The 20,151-nt window shown below is 30.9% G+C and overlaps 2 protein-coding genes across 2 annotated transcripts; both read right to left on the bottom strand.

Annotated features, from left to right (window-relative positions):
• Positions 1-2,550: 2,550 nt before the first annotated feature.
• Positions 2,551-3,440, bottom strand: LOC133701002 (mitochondrial import inner membrane translocase subunit TIM23-2-like). The gene has a single exon (XM_062124752.1). The coding sequence runs from the start codon at positions 3,319-3,321 to the stop codon at positions 2,764-2,766; it is 558 nt and encodes a 185-aa protein (XP_061980736.1). The 5' UTR covers positions 3,322-3,440; the 3' UTR covers positions 2,551-2,763.
• An 8,338-nt stretch (positions 3,441-11,778) lies between these two features.
• On the bottom strand, positions 11,779-18,076 carry LOC133701722 (dihydrolipoyllysine-residue acetyltransferase component 2 of pyruvate dehydrogenase complex, mitochondrial-like). The gene is made up of 19 exons (XM_062125765.1): positions 17,849-18,076; positions 17,487-17,562; positions 16,738-16,793; positions 16,447-16,544; positions 16,321-16,361; positions 15,552-15,607; positions 15,402-15,476; positions 15,223-15,315; positions 14,715-14,963; positions 14,519-14,591; positions 14,237-14,337; positions 13,692-13,777; positions 13,536-13,611; positions 12,940-13,007; positions 12,783-12,849; positions 12,592-12,687; positions 12,408-12,510; positions 12,237-12,332; positions 11,779-12,124 (listed from the first exon to the last, which is right to left on the bottom strand). Exons 1-19 carry the CDS (start codon positions 17,885-17,887, stop codon positions 12,054-12,056), a joined length of 1,620 nt encoding a protein of 539 aa, XP_061981749.1. The 5' UTR covers positions 17,888-18,076; the 3' UTR covers positions 11,779-12,053.
• Positions 18,077-20,151: the final 2,075 nt, after the last annotated feature.

Raw genomic sequence — 20,151 nt, 5'->3', positions numbered from 1 at the left:
CTTTTATGCAAAATTAAAGAGATTCTGAACATCATGATATAGAAGCTATTAAAAAATATAGAAATCATTAATCCTAGCATACTTTAAGCTGTGCTAACTTAAATCTTTGTATTTTAGCACAGGAGTATAAAATCTCATACTCATTATACTTACACACCTTTAGTCATCCTAAGTTTTATTGAATTAACTATAGATATTATAGTTTTCAATTGTATAATTTACTCTTTGAGAGAGTGCATCTTGTTTTAAACAAATCATAATTATAAACACTTAATAGTTTGCAAAAACTCTTGACATTAGTGAGATATTGTCACCAAGAAAAAAATCTTGAAAAGAGGACATCTTCAAGTTATGTAATTGTTTGGTGTAAATTCATAAAAAAAATATTGTATCTTTCACTTGAATTAGTAAAAAAATACAATACTCAAGTATGGTTGATAATTGAGGTGTGGATGTAAGCTTGTTGAACTGTTTTAAGAATCAAGTTCGCAATCTCTTTTTCCTTATCTCATACTTTAATTATATTATTGATTATTGTGTTATATGTACTTAATGTGAATATTTGCATTATTTAACATTATTAGTAGAACATCAATTCACCCCCTTGAATGTTATTATTGCATTAATCCTATAACAACAATTATATTAGCTGCTATTTTCTTGCCAGGATGCCAAAATCTTTGCTCTCAAATGGAAAAGAACATGTAGGAGGTAAGAACTTTCAATCGTATTCAAGTGTGTATGTTTAACCTCGGGTTATCAATCAATTGACTTAGAGCTTATTAAGGAGTGTGATAGTGATTGTTTTTTAAAGTGTGTTTTGCTTGGAAATGCATTTAAATAATATTTTTTTTTATTTTTTAAAATTTATTTTTAATATCAACACATCAAAACGATCCAAAAATATAAAAAAAAATTAATTTGAAACTAAAAAAAATTCAAAAATTATCAAAAGCATGATTGGACCATAATGGCAAATGAAGCCTTATTCTCATAGTCATACACTTGATTTGGAGTTGACTTGGCACAAGATCTGAATCAATAGATCAAGCACATTGGCTCGAGTTAACTTAAAATTTTTAAAAATATCAAATTGTTGTTAACCATGTCAATCAGGTCACAAGTTAACTACCAAGTCGATCAAGTCAACTTTTAGTTGACTTTTGTTTTTAGATCAGGCCTGGGGTGAAAGGCAATTTGATTCATCAAACCGGGATAGATTTAATAAACATGCTTGTTCTTATAAATGTTACTTAATGGTTTTCCTGTTGCATCAAAATTCTATATAAAAAATAATAAATTCTACACTTACCCTTCCAAACAACCAAGTGTGACTAGGTTACTTTCCATGCAATGTTACGAATCATATTAAATTTTTTTATTATAAACAAAATTCAAGGTGAGCTTTTTAAAAAAATTATTTAGACAACAACATATTAGATTGATTTTGATTAATACAGGTTAACCCGCTAAATATATGATTCGATCATAAATTTATCTCGATCCAATAACTTTTTTTATTTATTTAACGACCAATTAAAAACAAAAAAACAATATTGAAAGATAAAATTGAAAAAAATAAATCCAAATTAAGCACCTATAAAAATAAAATGAGAATAATTATTTATTAAATATAATATATTAAAGGTAAAGTTTCATTTTTCAAAATAATATGGATGTAAAAGTTATTTATAATTTAATTTTTTAATTCCTTGAAACTATTAAATGGTGATAATTAAATTATGCTTTAATCAATTTTTACTTGCATTTTATGTGGTGAATATATTGATTATTATATTTTAATATTTTTTTCATATATACATATTTTAATATTTTTTTAATATATATATATATATATATATATATATATATATAACAATTTGAATGTCTTTTATTATTAATTTGATTAAAAATATATATTAGGTTGTGTATTTTGTTATAGCTTTTTTTTTTAAGAAAAACCAAAAATAAATCTTGATTAGCAATTTAATTATTAAATGAAATAAAATTTTAAAAAATTATTTTAAATCTTTTGTGCTTATATATACACACATGTCAGAAAATGTCCCTTGAATAACCAGAACAAAGATTATTTAAAAAAAATAATAAGAAACCTTAAGAACCTATAAAAATTAAAACTAAAAACAATCAATATATATAAAAAATAATAAAATAAACAAAAAAATCCAGGAGCTCGAGCCTACTTGGGTGGCTGATTACGTATGGATCTCTATGGATCTTATAAAACAATGCATGTGCATATTTTAATATTATAAAAAAAAAATTCATCATCAATATTATAAAAAAAAGATAAATAATAAAAAATTACAAGAAGTAATTTAACTAGTTAAACCTTAAATTTATTCTTCAATAATCACAAGTTCTCTCATAATTATATTAATAATAATAATAAAATAATAAAAAGATAATTTCATCGTATTCCTAGTCACATTTCAATATAGATGGGCTATAAAAAAAACACACAACACAGGCGGTTTAATATTTTAATTAATAATATGGATCATGGTAATTTATATTTGTCACTAACAATTTTGGCACAATAAAATGCTATTCTATTCATCATCGATCAGATAGCATCAGTTATTTCATTCCAAAAGGTTTTTAATCATTATAATAACGAGCAGATTCATCCTCAAAACTGAAACAAATTACACTAATTTTTTTAAAAAAAAAAAACCCTAAAAACCCTTTTTTCACTTTTCTTTTAATTTGATCTCTCTTTTTTCTCTAGCTCTCTTTCCTTCAAATCATTGCATACCTCTTCAGCGCCTGCTTCCCAGCCACCACCGCACCAGCAGCCAGTCCACCAAGAGCACCTGCCACTGCCGCTGACCTAACCCCTCTGGCCGCCCTACAAACCGCCCCAGTTCCAAGCCCAGCTGCCACGCTACTCCACACATCATCCCTATCGGTGACCGCTACGATGCCACTCTCCATCATCGCGTAAATCAAACCCGCAATCCCGACCCGGTTGCCCCAGATCCGACCCGAATGGCCAGAGGAGTTGAGGATCCTATTGACCTTGAGCTTGAGGGTGTCCGTGGGCTCGAAGGATCGGAGGGCGGAGAAGAACCCGGAGCCGCCGCCAGCAAGAGATGCGGTGAGGTAGGCGGAGCCAGTGTAGAAGGTAAGGTTTTCGCCCCAGGAGCGGCGTTGGCGGAGAGATTCTTCGGTAAAGAGGAATTCCGGCGAGGTGGGAAGGTGGTAGAGTGTCTGGGAAGGAAGGTGAAGATCCTGATAGGGGTTGTAGAGACGGGTAGCGGGTGAGGGTCGATCCGAATTACTATCGGAGTAGGACATTCTTAAAAGTTGCCGGAAAAGTTGGAAGCTTTGAGAAGGTCGAGAGAGGGAGAAAGAGGGGGGGAGAGCGTGTGTGTTTCAAGGAACGTGATTTGTTTTAGGGATTTGATTACAAATTAGTCATAATGTGGTTTACACTTTAGTCCCTGTAGTTTATAAAACCTCGCAGGACCTTTGTCCTTGATATTTTCTTTTTTCAATGATAGGGGTATTTCCGAGATTCATCGATTTTCAAGTGTAGAATCTTTCTCTCATGATCATCTCCATGGAATGTAAGGCACAAGAGACAACAATTTTATTTTAGTACTTCAGCATTTAAATCTTATTTTATATTTAAAATAGCGAAATAGATTAACTAAATACTTAATTAGAAACTTTATGCATTTCATATCCATACTGTATTTATTTGTTTATCTGAATAATTTGATAGCATTCCATAAATAGTTTTAACTTGCATATATTAAAGTCATAAAAAATATTTACAAAATCAATTTAATATTTTTTTCAAACAAATAAAAAAAAACTTTTGAAAAGTATTAGAAAAAAACACTAGAAACTTTATATGTGTCCAAGCTAAAATGACTAGTAAAACATTCCAGCTGTCTACAATAATTATTATTATTTAAAATTTTTATCTTTATTTTATTTTAATTGCAGCTTTATATGTTTAATTTGATGACAAATTTATCAAAATTTATAGATGATAGATAGGACTAAAAAAAAACAGAGACCAAAGTGTACAAAGAGAAAAAACATAGTCAATCTAAAATTCTTTAAAAAATTTTATTTTTTGTTTCATTTTAGTCCCTAAGTTTTAGAGAGGAGAAGAGAAGGTCACTTGAAAACAGAAAGGTGAGAGAAAGCAATTAGTTTAATCACTTTTCAGAATATAAAATCATCGTTTTTGGTATCAACGAGATATATTCAACTAGAAAAGTTTGATAGTAGTAGTTTTTGTCTCTAAACATCCATGAAAACGAAGATCGAGTTCGGTTTAGATTTTTTATTTGATTGATTTTGGGGTTTTTTAGTGTTTTTTAGGGTTACTAGGTGGTTAAGAAATGGTTTTATTGTGTTTTTGAGATATTTTTAGGTGAAAATTACTTGAAAAATAAAATTGTTTTGCCCAAAATCTCCGTCGGTTTTTTACCACTATGGCTAAATTTTAGACAACAAATAACATGTCACCTGCTCCTTAAAAAGAATTGTCCCAAGCTCGTGTGCTCGGGCTTTGTTCTATAGAGATCCAAACATGATGGGCCACCTAGGGTAGGCTCGAGCTCTTGATTTTTTATTATTATTATTATTATTATTATTATTATTATTATTATATATATAATGTGCTCGGGCTTTGATTTTTATATTGATTTTTAGTTTTAATTTAATTTTAAAAAAATAAAATTGAAAATCTTGCATATTTATTTTTTATTAAAAAATTATTCGACCTGAAGTGAAGTGCAAGTTAAATAATTAGTAGTGATTATAGGATGTCTATGTAAACTATGAGGACAAAAACTTTTGTTTCCTACATTTAACTAAAATTAAATTAAATTAAAAGGTGATCTAAGTCATGTGTGATCTCAACTATAGATGCAATATAACATATGTGAGAGGATTTATTATTAGGGATATTGAATTAATGCATAATTTAAAAAAAAATGGTTTTAGTGACCAAGAAGAAAATCGAGGATCAAATCTTAGGATGGGGTGAAGAATAATTATTTTTTTAAGACACGGTTTGTCCAATGTTTTTTTGGCATTTTTTGCCTAAAGAATTTAGCAAATTTTGTTTTGATCTTGTTATTTGTCACTTTTCTTGTTTATGTTTAAAATTTTATTTTTTTTATTTGTTTTATTTTTATGTTTAAAAAGGAGAGGAACTCATCCAAAATAATAAAAGAAGAAGTAAATTGTTGGCAGATAAAAAGTCGTTTTTTTATGTCAATAGGTTTCTTGCAACAAGAAGAGTTTCATTAATGTATTATTTTGGACTTTATCTTGCAACGATAAAGTTCCATTAATATGTTTTTTTTTGTCTTTATCTTGCAACATTAAGAGTTCTATTGATGCCTTTTTTCCCCTTCATCTTAGTGAGAATAGTAGATTAGGAGCTAGGAAAGTTTTTTGAAATCAAATTGAATTTTTTTGAACTGTTGAAATTTTTTTTTTGAATTGATGAAATGTTATTTTAAGATCGTATAAGAGTTTATTGATGCTTTATGGTAATTCTATTTTTAATTGTTTTTAAGTAAAAAATAGATTTAAAAATGGATTTTTGGGGCCTTATAATTAGAAGACTAACTTTTTTTAGAGATGATGTGATGTTTAATTGTTTTTAAAAATAAAAGTTAGGCAAAGAATATGACTCGAACGAGGCTTTTATTTTAATTTTTTTAAATTAATTGAATTTTTTAAAAAAAAATTATTGCATTAAATATCATTCAATTTTGAATTTATTTTTAGATGAGATTGTGACATTTTTTATGATATTAACAACTGATTTTTGGTACAACCCTTCATGATTTTTTTTAAAAAACAATTTCTTAAAGTTTGGTCAAAATTAATTATAGTTGAATAAATTAAATTATGTTTGAGATATTATTGCATTAAATATCAATCTATTCAATATTAATTTTTGAATGACATTCTTGCCTCTCTTTGTTTATGATGTTGGCAATCATTTCATCTATCTATGTGATTCTATTATGCATTATATATATATAGTTAAAAAATCGGTTCTAAAAAGTTTATTGCTATAAAGTACAAAAAATATATCTTTCTTTTTTTCTCTCGTAATACATTAACATAAAAAATATCAAATAGTTTTTTTTTATTGAAATTGTCATTTATTGTTCTAATAAGTTATTATTTAGAAAACAATTATTTTGGTGGAAAAATATTTAGAGAGAAAGAGAGCATTAATCAAATAAGAAGGGTTTAAGGGGTTTAATTGAAGGGAAACTTTTTCTTATCTTTATTTTAAATTATTTAGATTTTTTTTAATAATTCTAATTTATTTTGATTTGTATCAAGCTAAGAACATAGGGAAAACAAATTATTGAAAAAAAATTAGAAAAAAAAACTAATTATCATAGTAAAGTTGTTTTTCACCAATACTCGGAATATTATTTATTATAATAGTATAATTGTTAAATTACCCTTGAATAAAAAAACCTTTGAACTAGGTATTAAAGGGAAGGTGGTCTTTTTACCATAGCACAATTGGCTTTTGTAAATTGTGTGGGATTAGATTGATAATTTTGTTTTTTACAATAAAATAACTAATTTAACCCTAAACTAAAATAATCTAATGACTAGTGCTTAAGGATATTTTTATATTTTAAATTGTTTTAGAATAATGTTATTATTTTGATGCTTTTAAAGACAAAACCAACAAAACTCCCACCTAAGAGTTTTTTTTTTGTTTGTTATTTTACATTGATTTTATTGTAAATTATAAGGGTATTTAGAGACATTGTTATAAATTAAATTTATTAAATATAATTAAAAACATTGTTGGTGCATTCGTACACATGCCAGCGAGTGGATGATCCTCGCATTGTTCGAGTGACGCGTGAGAGCCTTCCAAAACGGCGTTTGAAAGGTTTCAATTCCCCCAATGCAATATGGCGACACATGCCCTTAACACTCATCGACAACCATTTTTTTTAACCTTTTCTCTCTCCCCACCCTCGAATTCTACATCATCCACTGCAATTTATTTTCCCTTCACATTTGGTTCTTGTCCTTTTGATTACTATTTTTTTTAGTAAGCCATGAATGTCTTTTAATTTCACCACCTTTTAAGTTTTAATCTTTTTGATTTAATCATCATTCTTTTGATTGCTATTTCTTTTATTTTTAATATGTTATAAAATTACAATTGTTTTACAATTTCACCCCATTTTATTTTTTTTATCTTTTAAATTCAGTCCTTATTCTTTTAATTGCTATTTATTTTGTTTGGGATTATTTTTAGGTTTTTTTTTTACAATTTTATCCTCCATGTGTTTTTTTTTTCAAATTTGATTTTCATTCTTTTTATTGCTATCTTTTTTCTTTGACAAGTTTTTTAAATTGATTTTTTTTTTCATTTCATCCTTCATAACTAAATTGGTTGGGAATTAACCTCCTTGATTGAATCCAGTTCAAAGATTTCATGCGTTGTGAGTTTTAGATATTAGACTGGGTTTAGGACATGTGCCCAAGTTGACTTTTTCTTTTTATTTTTAGAAGCTAATGTTTTTTTTATTTACCCTTTTTTTAGAGATTTTCTTTTATTATTTTTTATGGTTTGCCTTCCATGGATTAATCTCGGGTTCATGACCAGAGTAACCAGTTCCAAAGGTTAACATGAGTTGACTTTTGTTTTTTTAGGTCTTTTTTAAAATTGATTCATTTTAATTCCATTTTTCATCATTTAATTTATTTGAATTTGGTCTTTTCACTATGTATTATTTTTTTTTTGTTGAGTTATCTTGATCTCGTACTCATGATCACGAGGTTTGAGGATTAACTTGGGTTAATTAAGATTTTTTTTTCCCAATTACTATGGAGATAATCTCAGGTTCAGGACCTGGGTCACTTATTTCAAAAGTTAATATAAATTGAAATTTTTTTAACCTTTTTTAAAATTAAATTATTTCAATTTCATCATTTAACATTTGATTTATTGAAAACAAGTCTTTGTATTTGTTTTTCATTTTCTTTCAATTGGGTTATCCTAATCATTTTTCTTTTACAATTTCATCCTCCATGAGTTTTATTCTAATCAAATTTGATCCTCATTCTTTTTATTTCTATCTTTTTTTTTTGCATGTTTTCTAAAATGATATTTCTTTTTCACGATTTCATCATTCAAAATTAAATTGGTTGAGAATTAAGTTTCTTGATTGAACCTGATTTAATGATTTCATGATTTCCATGGTTACGAGATTTGCGAGTTAATCCAGGTTGATTTATATTTTTTTCCATTGCTTTTTTAAATTAGATTTATTTTTTTATTTTTGTCCTTCAACATTAAGTTGTTCAATAATTGAGCTTTATCATATTATTCATTTTTCTTTCGAACGTGGTATCACGATTGAGTTAGAGATTTTCCATCTTGACTCTGGTGGGCTCGAATTAAGTTTTTTTTAAATCTTTTTAAATTATATTTTTTCTTTAATTTTCATCCTTCAACATTTTATTTTATAGAGATTGAGTTTCATCCTTTTCCTCTTTTTTTTGTGTGGAGTTATTATGTTCTCCTTTGATTTATTAGGAATTGATATTCAAACTTTTTTTCCTGTATTTTTTCTATGAGATTATCCTATTATGTTCATTGTTGCGAAGTTTACAAGTTAACCTGGCTTAATTGGGTTTTTTTTATTGTTTTTTTTAAATTTGTTTTCAATTTTTTCCTTTATTATTGAGTTGTTTTATAATCTGAGTTGGCTTAGATCTGATATAGTTATTAAACTCGGACCAGCCTGGCAGGTTGACCCGGGACCCGATCAACCTGGTGGCTGGACCAGTCCGGGTAAAATAAAAAACTATCCAGGGCAACCCATGTTTGTTTTTTTTAAACCTATCTCGAAGGTTCTCATATACCATGCCATTCTACTCTTGCTATAAATACATGTTCGTACTTTATGGAGTACTTTGCATGTGTCTCAAAACTCTCATCACTCACATGTTACATTGGAAATGATATTTGTTTCCTTTTCTTGTCTTCCCATTCCTTCAACTCCCTCGGAGTGAGCACTATTAAAAAAAAAAACTTGAAATATCTTTTTATTTATTTTAGGTAAAGTATCTTAAAAATTATGAAATTTGAGTAATTTTTCAAGTAATTCAGGTATTACTAAAAGAATTCAAGGCTACCTAAATTATATTATATATTATCTTTTTTTATATAACTTTTTTCTACTTAATATGTGCTAGTCAAAACTTTTGCTGGACCTAATTTTAATTGATTATTTGTAAATATTTTTAATCTATCTCGAAGTTTCACCGTTGTCTCTAATGTTCCAATTTAAAAAATATTTTATTTTAAAAAATATTAAAAATATATTTTATTTTTTCAATATAGGATTTGCAATCCTTTAGTATATATACTTTATGTTAAAAAAAAGTTATTTTTTCAATGTGGGATTTGAAACCTTTTCATATATATACTCTATGTTTATAAAAAAAAAATTATATTTTTTCAATGTCGAATAAAAAAAATTTAGTTTAAACACTTCAACTTAAAATGATAATATAGTATCTTTTCAATATGAGATATATTTTTTTAAAATATTTTTTTAAACTTCATTAGTTACAATATAAAATTTTAAAATTATTTACATGTATGGTCTATATTCACATGAGTTGTTTCTTAATTTTTTCATATAAAATATTAAAATTTTAAATATTTTTTTATTTTCCAGGTTAATCCCGGTTGACCCATGAAACCCGAGACCTGGCCAAGGCCCCTGGATCGGGTTTGATAACTATGAGATCAAGTTCTTTTACCCTTTTTTTGTTTTTATTTATTTATTTATTATTGTTGTATTTTTTAATTATATTATTTAAATTATTAATTGAACCAATGAGAGGCTTAAATTTTTTTTCCCTTAACATTTATTTTTTACATGAAAAACTTTTTATCTGGCCATAGCACAACGTGGGCTACAAATATGGTATGTGGCTACAAATATGGTATGTACTAATAAGAAAATAAGGAATTATATTAGAATATTTTTTTCCAATGGAGTTGGAAGAGTTACTCTTCTTGCAATAAACACATTTTTATTGCTATATAATTAAATAAGGAAAATTTTGAAGAGCTCCCCACTTGACCTGATCAAATGTTTCAATATGTATTTTGATTTTGATATATCAATTTAATTTTTAATTAGCATTAAAAAGTAATTTAAAATTTATTAAGATATATTTTTTTAATTTATTTTATTAAATACATACATTTATTTTGATGGTGGAAAGGATTTTTATTTTTTGCGTTGAAAAAAAAAAAAAACTTTTGGTCCATCGAGCGCTTCACCCTGAAAAGAATATAGCCCGGTAATATCTGCAAAATCATTGTTTGGAATCATTGAACGCTTTCTGACTTCATCATGAACATAAATATAGTTTAGCTAAGAACTAGTTTCTTGACATAGCTTTTGTTGCGGTTTGGATCACAATTTGTTTTTAACATGAAAAATCAATATTTAGATTGTCATTTTTTTTTTCATTGTCATTAAATTTAATATATCACTACAAACTTGAAAAAACTCAATTCAACCTTTTTACTTAAACCAAGTTTTAAATTAAATTATATAAAGATATTACCCTACGTGATTTTGTTCACTAGATAAATTCAAAGAAAAAAAAATCATATTCACCTTGATCAATCCTCAAAACCTACAACCTAGGTTATGACCTGTGAGTTAAATTAATTTTTTTCTTTTACTATATGGTAAAGAATATAAAAAATAATTCATAATCAACCCAATATAAAAAATCAAAGAAAAAAAAAACCAAAGGATCAATTAAAAAAAATCATGGGCATGCTATTAAACTTGTTATATTGGTTTAAACTTGCAAAATACTAACTTGACTCTTTGCTTGACTTGAATTTTCAATTAAATTATGTGAGTGTTTCAAAAAACAAAAAAAGAAATCAAATTCACCCTAATCAATAAGCAAAACCCATAATCTAGTTATGAACTCTATTGAGTTAAATTATTTATTTTATTTTATTATATGATAAAAAAATAACATAATTACAATCACCTAATATTAATGATAAATTTTAATAAAAACCTAAGAACTTAATTGAAAAAACACTAAAAGATAAAAAAAAAAAAGCCCATTCTTGAATGAGCTACATTTGAACCTGTTGAAAAAAACTCAAACATGTGGCCCAGAGATAGGTCAATGCGAGAGAGGGGGACAAATAACATATCGTCTAGCTCTTGTTTTTGAAAAAAATACCAAATACCAGACTCTTGTCTGTCAAATAACCATTTTCACATCCCAAGCATGAACTTGCGACGTCCTTGTTCTTACCGTCACATGCGAACGAATTCAGCTGTGGCACGAATAATAAAAAAAATAGACAATCAGGAATGCCTGAACAGGTAGTACATGAAACGAGTTGCCCCTCCTCTCCCTCGCGCACACAGAGCTAAAATGAAAATCAACAAATCATGGGTAGCTACTGCTTATTCATATTTTGAAGGGCTTCTGTCTTTCTAGTCTCTGATTCTGAAGAAGAACAGGACGGGGAGAGGCAACTGAACTTCAATTGAAACACAACCCTTACGAGGCAGGGGAGCTCACTTCCACCATAGATATGAAAGACTTTGGTATTTATGGAACGGGAATTTTACTTCTACCAGTATGTTTAACATGGCATGTTAAATGGGCACTGCTTTCTAAGTTCCTAAGCGAAGCAGATTATTAGTGCTGTTCGACATGACACAAGTCTAGGAAACCTCATGTTTATTACCCACAAAAAAGGGTTCTCACACTCTGCAACTACAAAATTGAGCTCGCTGTTCACGCCTCAATTCCCCACTTATTCCACCAAATGTTGTTTTGCCAAGACTACAGAGGGAGTTTCCTGGGTGATGCATAAACGCCAAACAAATAGAACTCAGCAATGACAATGGGGATTACACCAAGTACCTCGTTGTTAATCACCACCGCGAATAAAAGAAAATAAGTGTCAAAAGAAATGATGAAAGCGGCCGTAGAGGAATCTACAGCAACATTGACTCTGGATTCTCAATGTAGCCTTTGAATGCTTTTAGCCATTCGGCACCAACTGCACCTGAAAATGACCAATTGCGCCAACAGGGTTATATCATCACAATTCTCAGAGATGGTGTTGAATAAAGCTAAACATGTTTGTATGACAAAAGATGGTTAACAGAACTGCTTACCATCTATAACACGATGATCACAGCTTAGAGTTACAGACATGAGGGAAGCAAATTTGAAATCATCAGGACCAGAACCAGGGATGACCCTCTTCTCAGCTGCACAGGGACAAGTCAATATCAGAAGTGGAAGCTTAATTTGGTCTCAAAGTTGTTACCAAGTGCCTATCTTACCAGACCCAATTGCTAGAATGCCTGATTGAGGAGGATTAATGATCGCACAAAATTGCTTGATGCCAAAGGGCCCTCCCAAGTTGGAAACAGTAAATGTGCCTCCCTGAAAAAGGAAAAACAACAAAATTCGTAAGGAATTCACATGAGACAACAGTCCACTGGCCAACTGAGACAGAATTCCAACCTCATAATCTTCTGGTTTCAAGCTATTCTCTTTTGCTTTTTGGGCCAAATTCTTCACCTCGTCAGCAATTTTGGATAGACCTTTCTTGTCTGCATCCTGCAAATTTTACCACATAAAGGCATGTCAAGCGCTCTACACCCAGAACAAAATCAAGAAACTTTTTGCGTAACAGAAATTGGACAATAACTCACCCTAATAACTGGGACATATAGTCCATTATCTGTCTGTACCGCTACATTGATATTAACATTATTATACCTGCATTATAAGCAAGAAGAGAGACATCATCTTAAATATGGTATCACAGATGAATCATTAATCTTAAGAGTATATTAACCATGTACTTACTGGCGAATATAGCTATCAGTCCATGAACTATTGCACTGGGGAACTTTCCTCAGAGCCAAAGCAGCAGCCTGTAGTTACAGTGACATGAAATTATTCTTTAGCAAAAATTTAAAAAACAGAGACAATCAATAAACATCTTAAAGTCCAGAATGTTAACAGCTCAAGGTTATGGCTCAGATAGAGGAAAACATTGACTCAGTTTTTCACTTTAAAGAATCTTAGGATAGTTCCAATGTGAAATGTTGGTGCCTTGTGGTTTTGATAAATTGTCTCCTGTCCACAGGACAACCACTCCAAGGATCAAGCCCTCTACCATCAGTTTGAGTTCAAACTTCCACTCAGATGACTTGAGCTTTTTTCAACTAAAAAAGAAAGAAATAAAACCATGCTAAATGACTTTCCCTTTGCCACAGTTGACAATCTAGTCAAAAGAGCTCACTCTAAAAAGTAAAGTGAGATAATCCAACCAGAAAAGGGATGCTTCTAGGTTGCGATAGATTTTTTATGCAAAATTTCTGGGATGAGGTCACTTCTCGTATTTCCAAACAATATAGTAAGTGCTTCAATACTACACATGAAGAAGTATATTCGTATACCTTGATTACAAGATCATTTACAGATATTCTCTTCCCACCTGAAGTCTCTTGTATCGAATTGAGTTGACTCCGCAAACTGTGCCCAAAAAATCTTTTTAAAAAATATGGAACATAAAGATTAATTGCATTTATAAGTTGGCAAAATCTAACACTAACCCCATAAGTTTGTCGACACATGTATCCACTGTTAAATAATAATGGGGAATAGTTTGCTTTGATAACAACAAGCGTGAAGCTGTCACCTGTCAAAATGATGCCAAGTTTTGCCTCAAGACAAACTTTGATAAAGATAATATGTGGTAGACAAAAAGAAAAAATGTATGTGAGAGCCTGTACTAAATAATATGACATCATGAGTTACTTAAATGCAGAAATGACCAAGAAATAAATCCTAAAGTTTAAGAATCTCATACAAGCTTAATGAGAAACAGTTGTCAGACTGGCACCAAATTTCTGGGGGAATTTAGTGAAAAAGACATGGTTACATTTTGAAACAGAAAGTTTAACTGTGATTTTTCAGCCAAAAGTTGGTATTTCAGCTTTGGTAGAACAAAGAAATTTCAGGCATGCATTTGCAAACCTCAACATCTAACAGAACTTTTATCCATAAATAGTGGACCAATGAAATAATGTTCCCTGCCAACATTCCTTAAATCCTTACCCGTGGATTTAGGCTAAACAATGATGGTTACAAATATTACCTTTCTTATTTGAGAATGAGGGATATCCACATAATCTAAAGCAGGAGCTGAGGTGTCCTTGGTGACAGGCTTTGTCGCTGGAGCTTCCTTTCCTCGTGAAGCTACAAAATGGGGGAAATTCTTCACTGAAGCATATATATTTTGACTAGAACAAGAAAAGCCAAGACCATTCACATCACACACTAAACAGCCAGCATATAACATTTATCCATCAAATCACCGGGGATAGAGAACAGCCAAAAAAACCAACATCATCAAGTGTAGACAGCTTAATTGTCATACCCAAGTAATCTTCGATATCAGCCTTCACAATATGGCCATCAGGACCCGTTCCTTTGATACTTGAGAGGGGTACCTATGTCCATGATAAAGAAAGTGCATCAATAAGTGTAAATTGAAAGTGGATCAAGATCAATAAATGCCTTTCCATCCCTGAATGAAAATATTCTAGATGTACTAACTACTTCAAATTACTAACATTATGATCTTCAGCCAATTTTCTTGCAAGAGGACTGGCAAAAGTGCGATCTCCATCAGGAGCTGCACTGGGCTTGGAAATTTTTGGTTCTGGTAAACTAGCTGGTTTTTCAACTTCCTCCTTGTGTGAAGCAGGTGGGGTGGGGGCAGAAGCCTCGTTAGCAGAAGTAGCACCACTTCCTGATGCTGAAGGATTGTAATCCTTAAATTTTGCAATGTCTTCCTCATCTTCAACGGTAATGGCAATTACCTATATATAATATAGAGAAAAAAAGTTTATCAGCACTATGTAGTAGTATTACCAACACCAGAGACCTAAATCCGAAACTAAAATGTTTAATTTTACAAAGAAAATTGTGGAATCTGAAAGGTGCCAGACAACCAAAATGTGTTCAGTTTGCTTATTTCCATGATTGAGTACCCTACTCCCCAAAGAAAGAAAAGAAACAAGAGATGGAAAAAGAAGATCTCAGCGCACAACTTTGCCAACTGCCAGATAAAGTCAGTACCTCGCCAAGTTTAATTTCTTTTGACCCATCTCCCTTCAATATCTTTGCAAGATAACCTTCTTCCATACATTCCATCTCAACAGTTGCTTTATCCTGAAAAAATTATGTAAAGGGAAAGCATCAATATTTCCATGACAAACAACATGTTAAGCACAGCTAGAACTGTATAGAGACCCTACTGTTTCGACTTCACAGAGTACTTCACCGGTAGAAATCTTGTCACCCTCCTTCTTCAACCACCTTGCTATATTACCCTGAAATTTCAAAAACAGTCACTTAGCAGACCAAGCCTACAGTGTTGTTCCAAAAAGATGAAGAAAGATACATGCCTCTGTCATTGTGGGTGAGAGAGAAGGCATTCCAATCTCTTGGTGTGGAGGAAGACCTGCAACATATAATGACTATTAAATAACCCTGAATGAAGCTATGTCAGAAACATGATTTCCATCTTAAACCCTCGCCAACAAGATGAAAAAAGAACATGAATAAAAGTAAATTTATTCATGTTACTTTACAGTCTCCAGTTCAAATCTAGGAGATAAGAGCATTTTGTTTCTTAAATAAATCCATGTTGTTAAAAAGCAAATTAAATAAATAAACATAACAACTTCCCCATTGATTCCATGCAAACTTATCCCACCATCCTTCCATATCTGAATTCTATTTTCCACTCATGACAAACTCCCTCCACAAATATTCAAAAACTGTTATTATCTAAAATCAAGCAAGTACAGATGAACCACATGCCTAACATTTTTCCCTACTCTGGCAATGCAGTAAAAGAAAGAGTAATTTCAACAGAGTATAACCCAAGTGACAAGGTGCCTGTCACACTTCACACAATCACAAAACTACTGTGATTCTCAAATGTAATCATTGAATAAATTTCAATCATGTTATCTGATGCCACTTGCATAATAGGTGACAATTCAAGCTGGGTTTAAAGGGTGAAAGGAGCCACAATATGGTCAGTGTAATTCGTAATCAAGAATTCAGAGAGTGAAAAGGAGATCATCAAGGTATATGGATGAGATGTGTGATAACAAAGCTAGATCAGCAATTCAAACAAAGAAATAAAAATTTATGCACAAACTCTACCTGAATCAGATGAAAACCCTCTCTTCCAGTGTACCTGTGAACTGAGATTGGAAAGAAGAGAATCAGAAAAATGGAATCATCAAGAGAAGGCGTGACCAAGGAGGAACAAACCTAAGCAATACATACCAAGCAAAATCCTTCATAAATAGTGGTCCAGCAATTGGGCTTCCCACTTTCATAAACGTCCTAGAAACATCTTTCTTAGATGCACCGAATGACATTACCTTCATATCAACAAAAATATGTAACTGTTCGCAAACTGAGACAAACTTCAATTAAAGCAGTTTACAAAAAAAAAAGGTAGGAATAAATAATGGATCCAAGACAAGGGAAGAAATGTAGAAATTGCAACAGAAGGACTCCAATCACAGCATCATGCAGCATATTATAATGATTGGGCGATAGAAGGCTACTTACAGTGCTATTAGCAGCAGCGCTAGAGTACCTCCTTTTTTCCATAACTGCCCAAGCATCTGGCAATAACAAACTTACCTTAAAACAAATAAAAAATTATGCAAATTCCACTCCAAAGTCAACAAGCAGATGCACAATTCACACTCAAAATCAGCAAACCACATAGCGACGGCGATAACCATGAACATTAGACACCATGTTCTTTCACTTATCACTTCCCAAATTTCATAACTGCAAGTCAAAACTTCCAACAACAACACCACACTTACCTCTCGTTGAAAAACATTTGCTGCAACAACTAAAAACAAACCCAAATCCCTTAACATGCGCTTTTCACTAGTCATCTTTTTATTCCTAAACCTCACCCGCCATTAAAATTTTCTTACCAATCAATCAAAATCTACACATATCTAATCATATATATATATATATATATATATATATATATAAAACTAAGCGTCCGACCGAAGTACGGCATTAACTCATACCAGTCAAACAAAATCAGCAACCAGGTGTTTGGAACTATAGCAACGGTTGCTTTTCAAATTGTCTTTTCACTTGAAAATACATTAAAATCATATTTTTTTTATTTTTTAAAAATCATATAAAATTAAGCAAAAAAAATTTTCAAATTTTGCCCAATTGCTGTTTGGAATGCAATACCAAACAGGGGCTAAATAAAACTACTTGATCATAACCATTAGCATCAGATTTCAACGATTTCCCATGAATGCTAGAGATTATAAACATACCGTTTCTTTTACCACCGGAGAGGTGAGAATCATTTGATAACCAACGCACCAAATCGGCATGCTGGTGATTTCGTAACTGCCGAAACCACAAAAAACAAAAACAGTTACTACAAATCATAAGTTAATTAAACAAAATGAAAAATCAGAAAGGAAATTAGAGTTTTCCACAAAATAATTACAGAAAATAAAAACTGAACCCTCAAGTCAAAATCGAAAAAAGAAAAAAAGACAAACTAAAGATGCATACAAGAAATTTTACACAAAAAATCCAGAAATTCAATTTAAGATTATTATTTTTTTAAAAAAATTAGAAATGAGACGTTCAGCAAATAACAATAAAGAGATCTGATGATAAATTATACCTTTTTTGAGTGCTTAAATAGGTGAGAAGCATACGCCATGACTGCTGCTTCTGCTTCTGCCGCTGCTGGTGGTGGGCTAACTTCAATCGACCGACCAGTCAATCAATCAACTTCTTTCAAAGCTCGAAATTTTTTGGAAAATATGTGTTTATTTTTTAGGTTTTTTTGTTGTTGTTTATGTTGTGGTCAGTTTGGGGTGGCTGGCTGCGAGAAGACAAATCGCACATGACTTTCGTTTTGAATTTGTTGTAATCACAAACGAGTCATTTTAATTAATAACAATGTATATATTGGTCCCTCGAATATTCAAATTGATTGAAATCATCCTCCATTTAAAAATATACCTCATGCATAGTACCTCACAGCTAATTAACAGAAAAACTAAATAAAAATGTCCAGTGGTGCATTGTGGATCAAAACTACTTTAACTTGGGATTCTAACAATTATTATTGTTTCCACTCTTTTTTTATCTAAGGCATTTTCAGTGTCTCACATGATCTTTTTTTTTTTGGACGTTATCTTCTTTTATTTTTACCACTATCTTTCTTGTTTCATCTGCATGAGCTTATCGGCTTCCACATTTAGTTTTTTGTTAATATGGTTAGGTTGATCATCTTTCACGGCTCTATCATGGAGAGGCAAGGCTGGATTGGGATGAATTTGTTTGCCTCTCGTTAGAGTTGGTGCTTTTCTGCGGCCCCAACTATCTTCACTTCGTCACTTTGGTGGGTCTTCTTCTCAACTAGCATGTAGATTTCTCATCATTGTGCGTTAAATTAATCCTTTTTGTGGCCCTACTTGCCATATTCTTTGCTTTGTTTTCTGTGTTGAGAAATCTCATATTGGTTTAGTTAGAATTGGTTTGTGGTTAGATTCTGATGGGTTAGTTGGGTGGGCTTCCATATGAATTGTCTGATTGAGCTTTGTTTTGACCAGATAGATTTTTTTATTTCCTTTCTTTGTTTCCCTTTTACCTTTTGGTTTCCTTTTGTTTTTTTTCCCGTTTCACATGGTATATTTTTTGTTGCCTTTGTCACTTCCTTTTGAGAGTGACAAGAACACTTATAAGGAGAGTTGTTTTTTCTTTCTTGGGTTTCGATATTTCTCTCTCCCTCAAACTTTGTCCACAATTCTAGGGGATATGATGGGGTATATAAGCATATTTTTTTCCTTTTTCTCATAGGAGGCCATTTCTCAAGCTGTTGTTTGGTGATTTTCTAGTGTGTTGGGTGAGTTTTTTCCTGCTTCTATTGTGTGTGCTTCCTCTGGTTTGTCTATGTTCTTGGAATTAGGGTGCTTATTCTTAACGTGTGTGTTTGTGTTGACCTTTTGCCCTCTAATTTTCCCAAGTATACCTTTTTTAGTTTGTTTTGTCTAGGTTTTAGAGGACCTTAATTGGTTTCGAGCTACTACAATTTTCTTTTTTTAAGTCTCTTTCCCTGTTTGCACATTGTTTTTGCTTTCTGCATTATTTTTTTTATTATTTGGCTTTGGATTTGCTAATTGATTTTTTATGTTGCTCATTTGGTAGTTGTAGGTTGATATAATTTAGCTTAGGATTGACTTTTGTGGTTTTTGTAATCTATAACAGGTTTGTTTCTTTGTATTTTATGGGCCAACATCTTTTTATCTATTGATTTTACATACATTTTTTGTGCCTCTCTTTGTGTTTTCTATGTCGTTGCTTCTTTTGTTTTTGCTTGGTTTTTATGCTCCCGCTTCTTTCCTTTTGTTGTCTCCTTCTAATTTGTTGTTTTGTGATCGTTCTTGCTCCTTGGGTCATTGTGTTGTGCTGCAAGTTCATGATTGTTGTATACATGAATTGGCTGCTTTTCTAGGTTCATTTTTTTATGGTTGAAATTGTTTACATGTGTTATATAAATGTCATGCTGAAGTTTTCTATTTGTTGTTTTGAATTTTCTATTGTTCATCATTGTATGAGTAACCACCTTTCTTTGCATTATTATAAATAAAAAGTGTGCAAATAGACTTTTTTTTTTATTTAAGCATGATATTGAATGCCTTTTTTTATCACACCCTCTACTACACCAAATGACGATGTCCTATGTGTGTTTGCTTTATTCTGAAGTTGGCTTCCATGATACAAGAAATGAGGGCATCAAGTGTCTAGCCTGCTAGGCCATGTTTGTACACCTCATTTATTGTTTTTTTTCCTATAAGTTATGAAACAATATAAGCTACCTCGCTTGATTGCCACAACAAGTTGTCATTTCCCTTATTTATGTACATTGGATGTCTTTAACATGCAAGATAGTTCTATGAAAATAAGAAATGTTAAGGG

This window comes from Populus nigra, chromosome 8 (genome assembly GCF_951802175.1).
Source record: "Populus nigra chromosome 8, ddPopNigr1.1, whole genome shotgun sequence".
NCBI lineage: Eukaryota > Viridiplantae > Streptophyta > Magnoliopsida > Malpighiales > Salicaceae > Populus > Populus nigra.
This window is presented reverse-complemented; position numbering and strand designations above follow the sequence as displayed.

Bases quoted from the DNA above. Each gene is read 5' to 3' on its own strand.
- LOC133701722 (XM_062125765.1), bottom strand. From the start codon at position 17,887: ATGGCGTATGCTTCTCACCTATTTAAGCACTCAAAAAAG. The intron at 12,850-12,939 runs GTAAGTACATGG...CTTATAATGCAG, and splicing joins ACTGATAGCTATATTCGCCA to GTATAATAATGTTAATATCA. The intron at 12,511-12,591 runs GTTGGAATTCTG...TTCCTTTTTCAG, and splicing joins TGAAACCAGAAGATTATGAG to GGAGGCACATTTACTGTTTC.
- LOC133701002 (XM_062124752.1), bottom strand. From the start codon at position 3,321: ATGTCCTACTCCGATAGTAATTCGGATCGACCCTCACCCGCTACCCGT.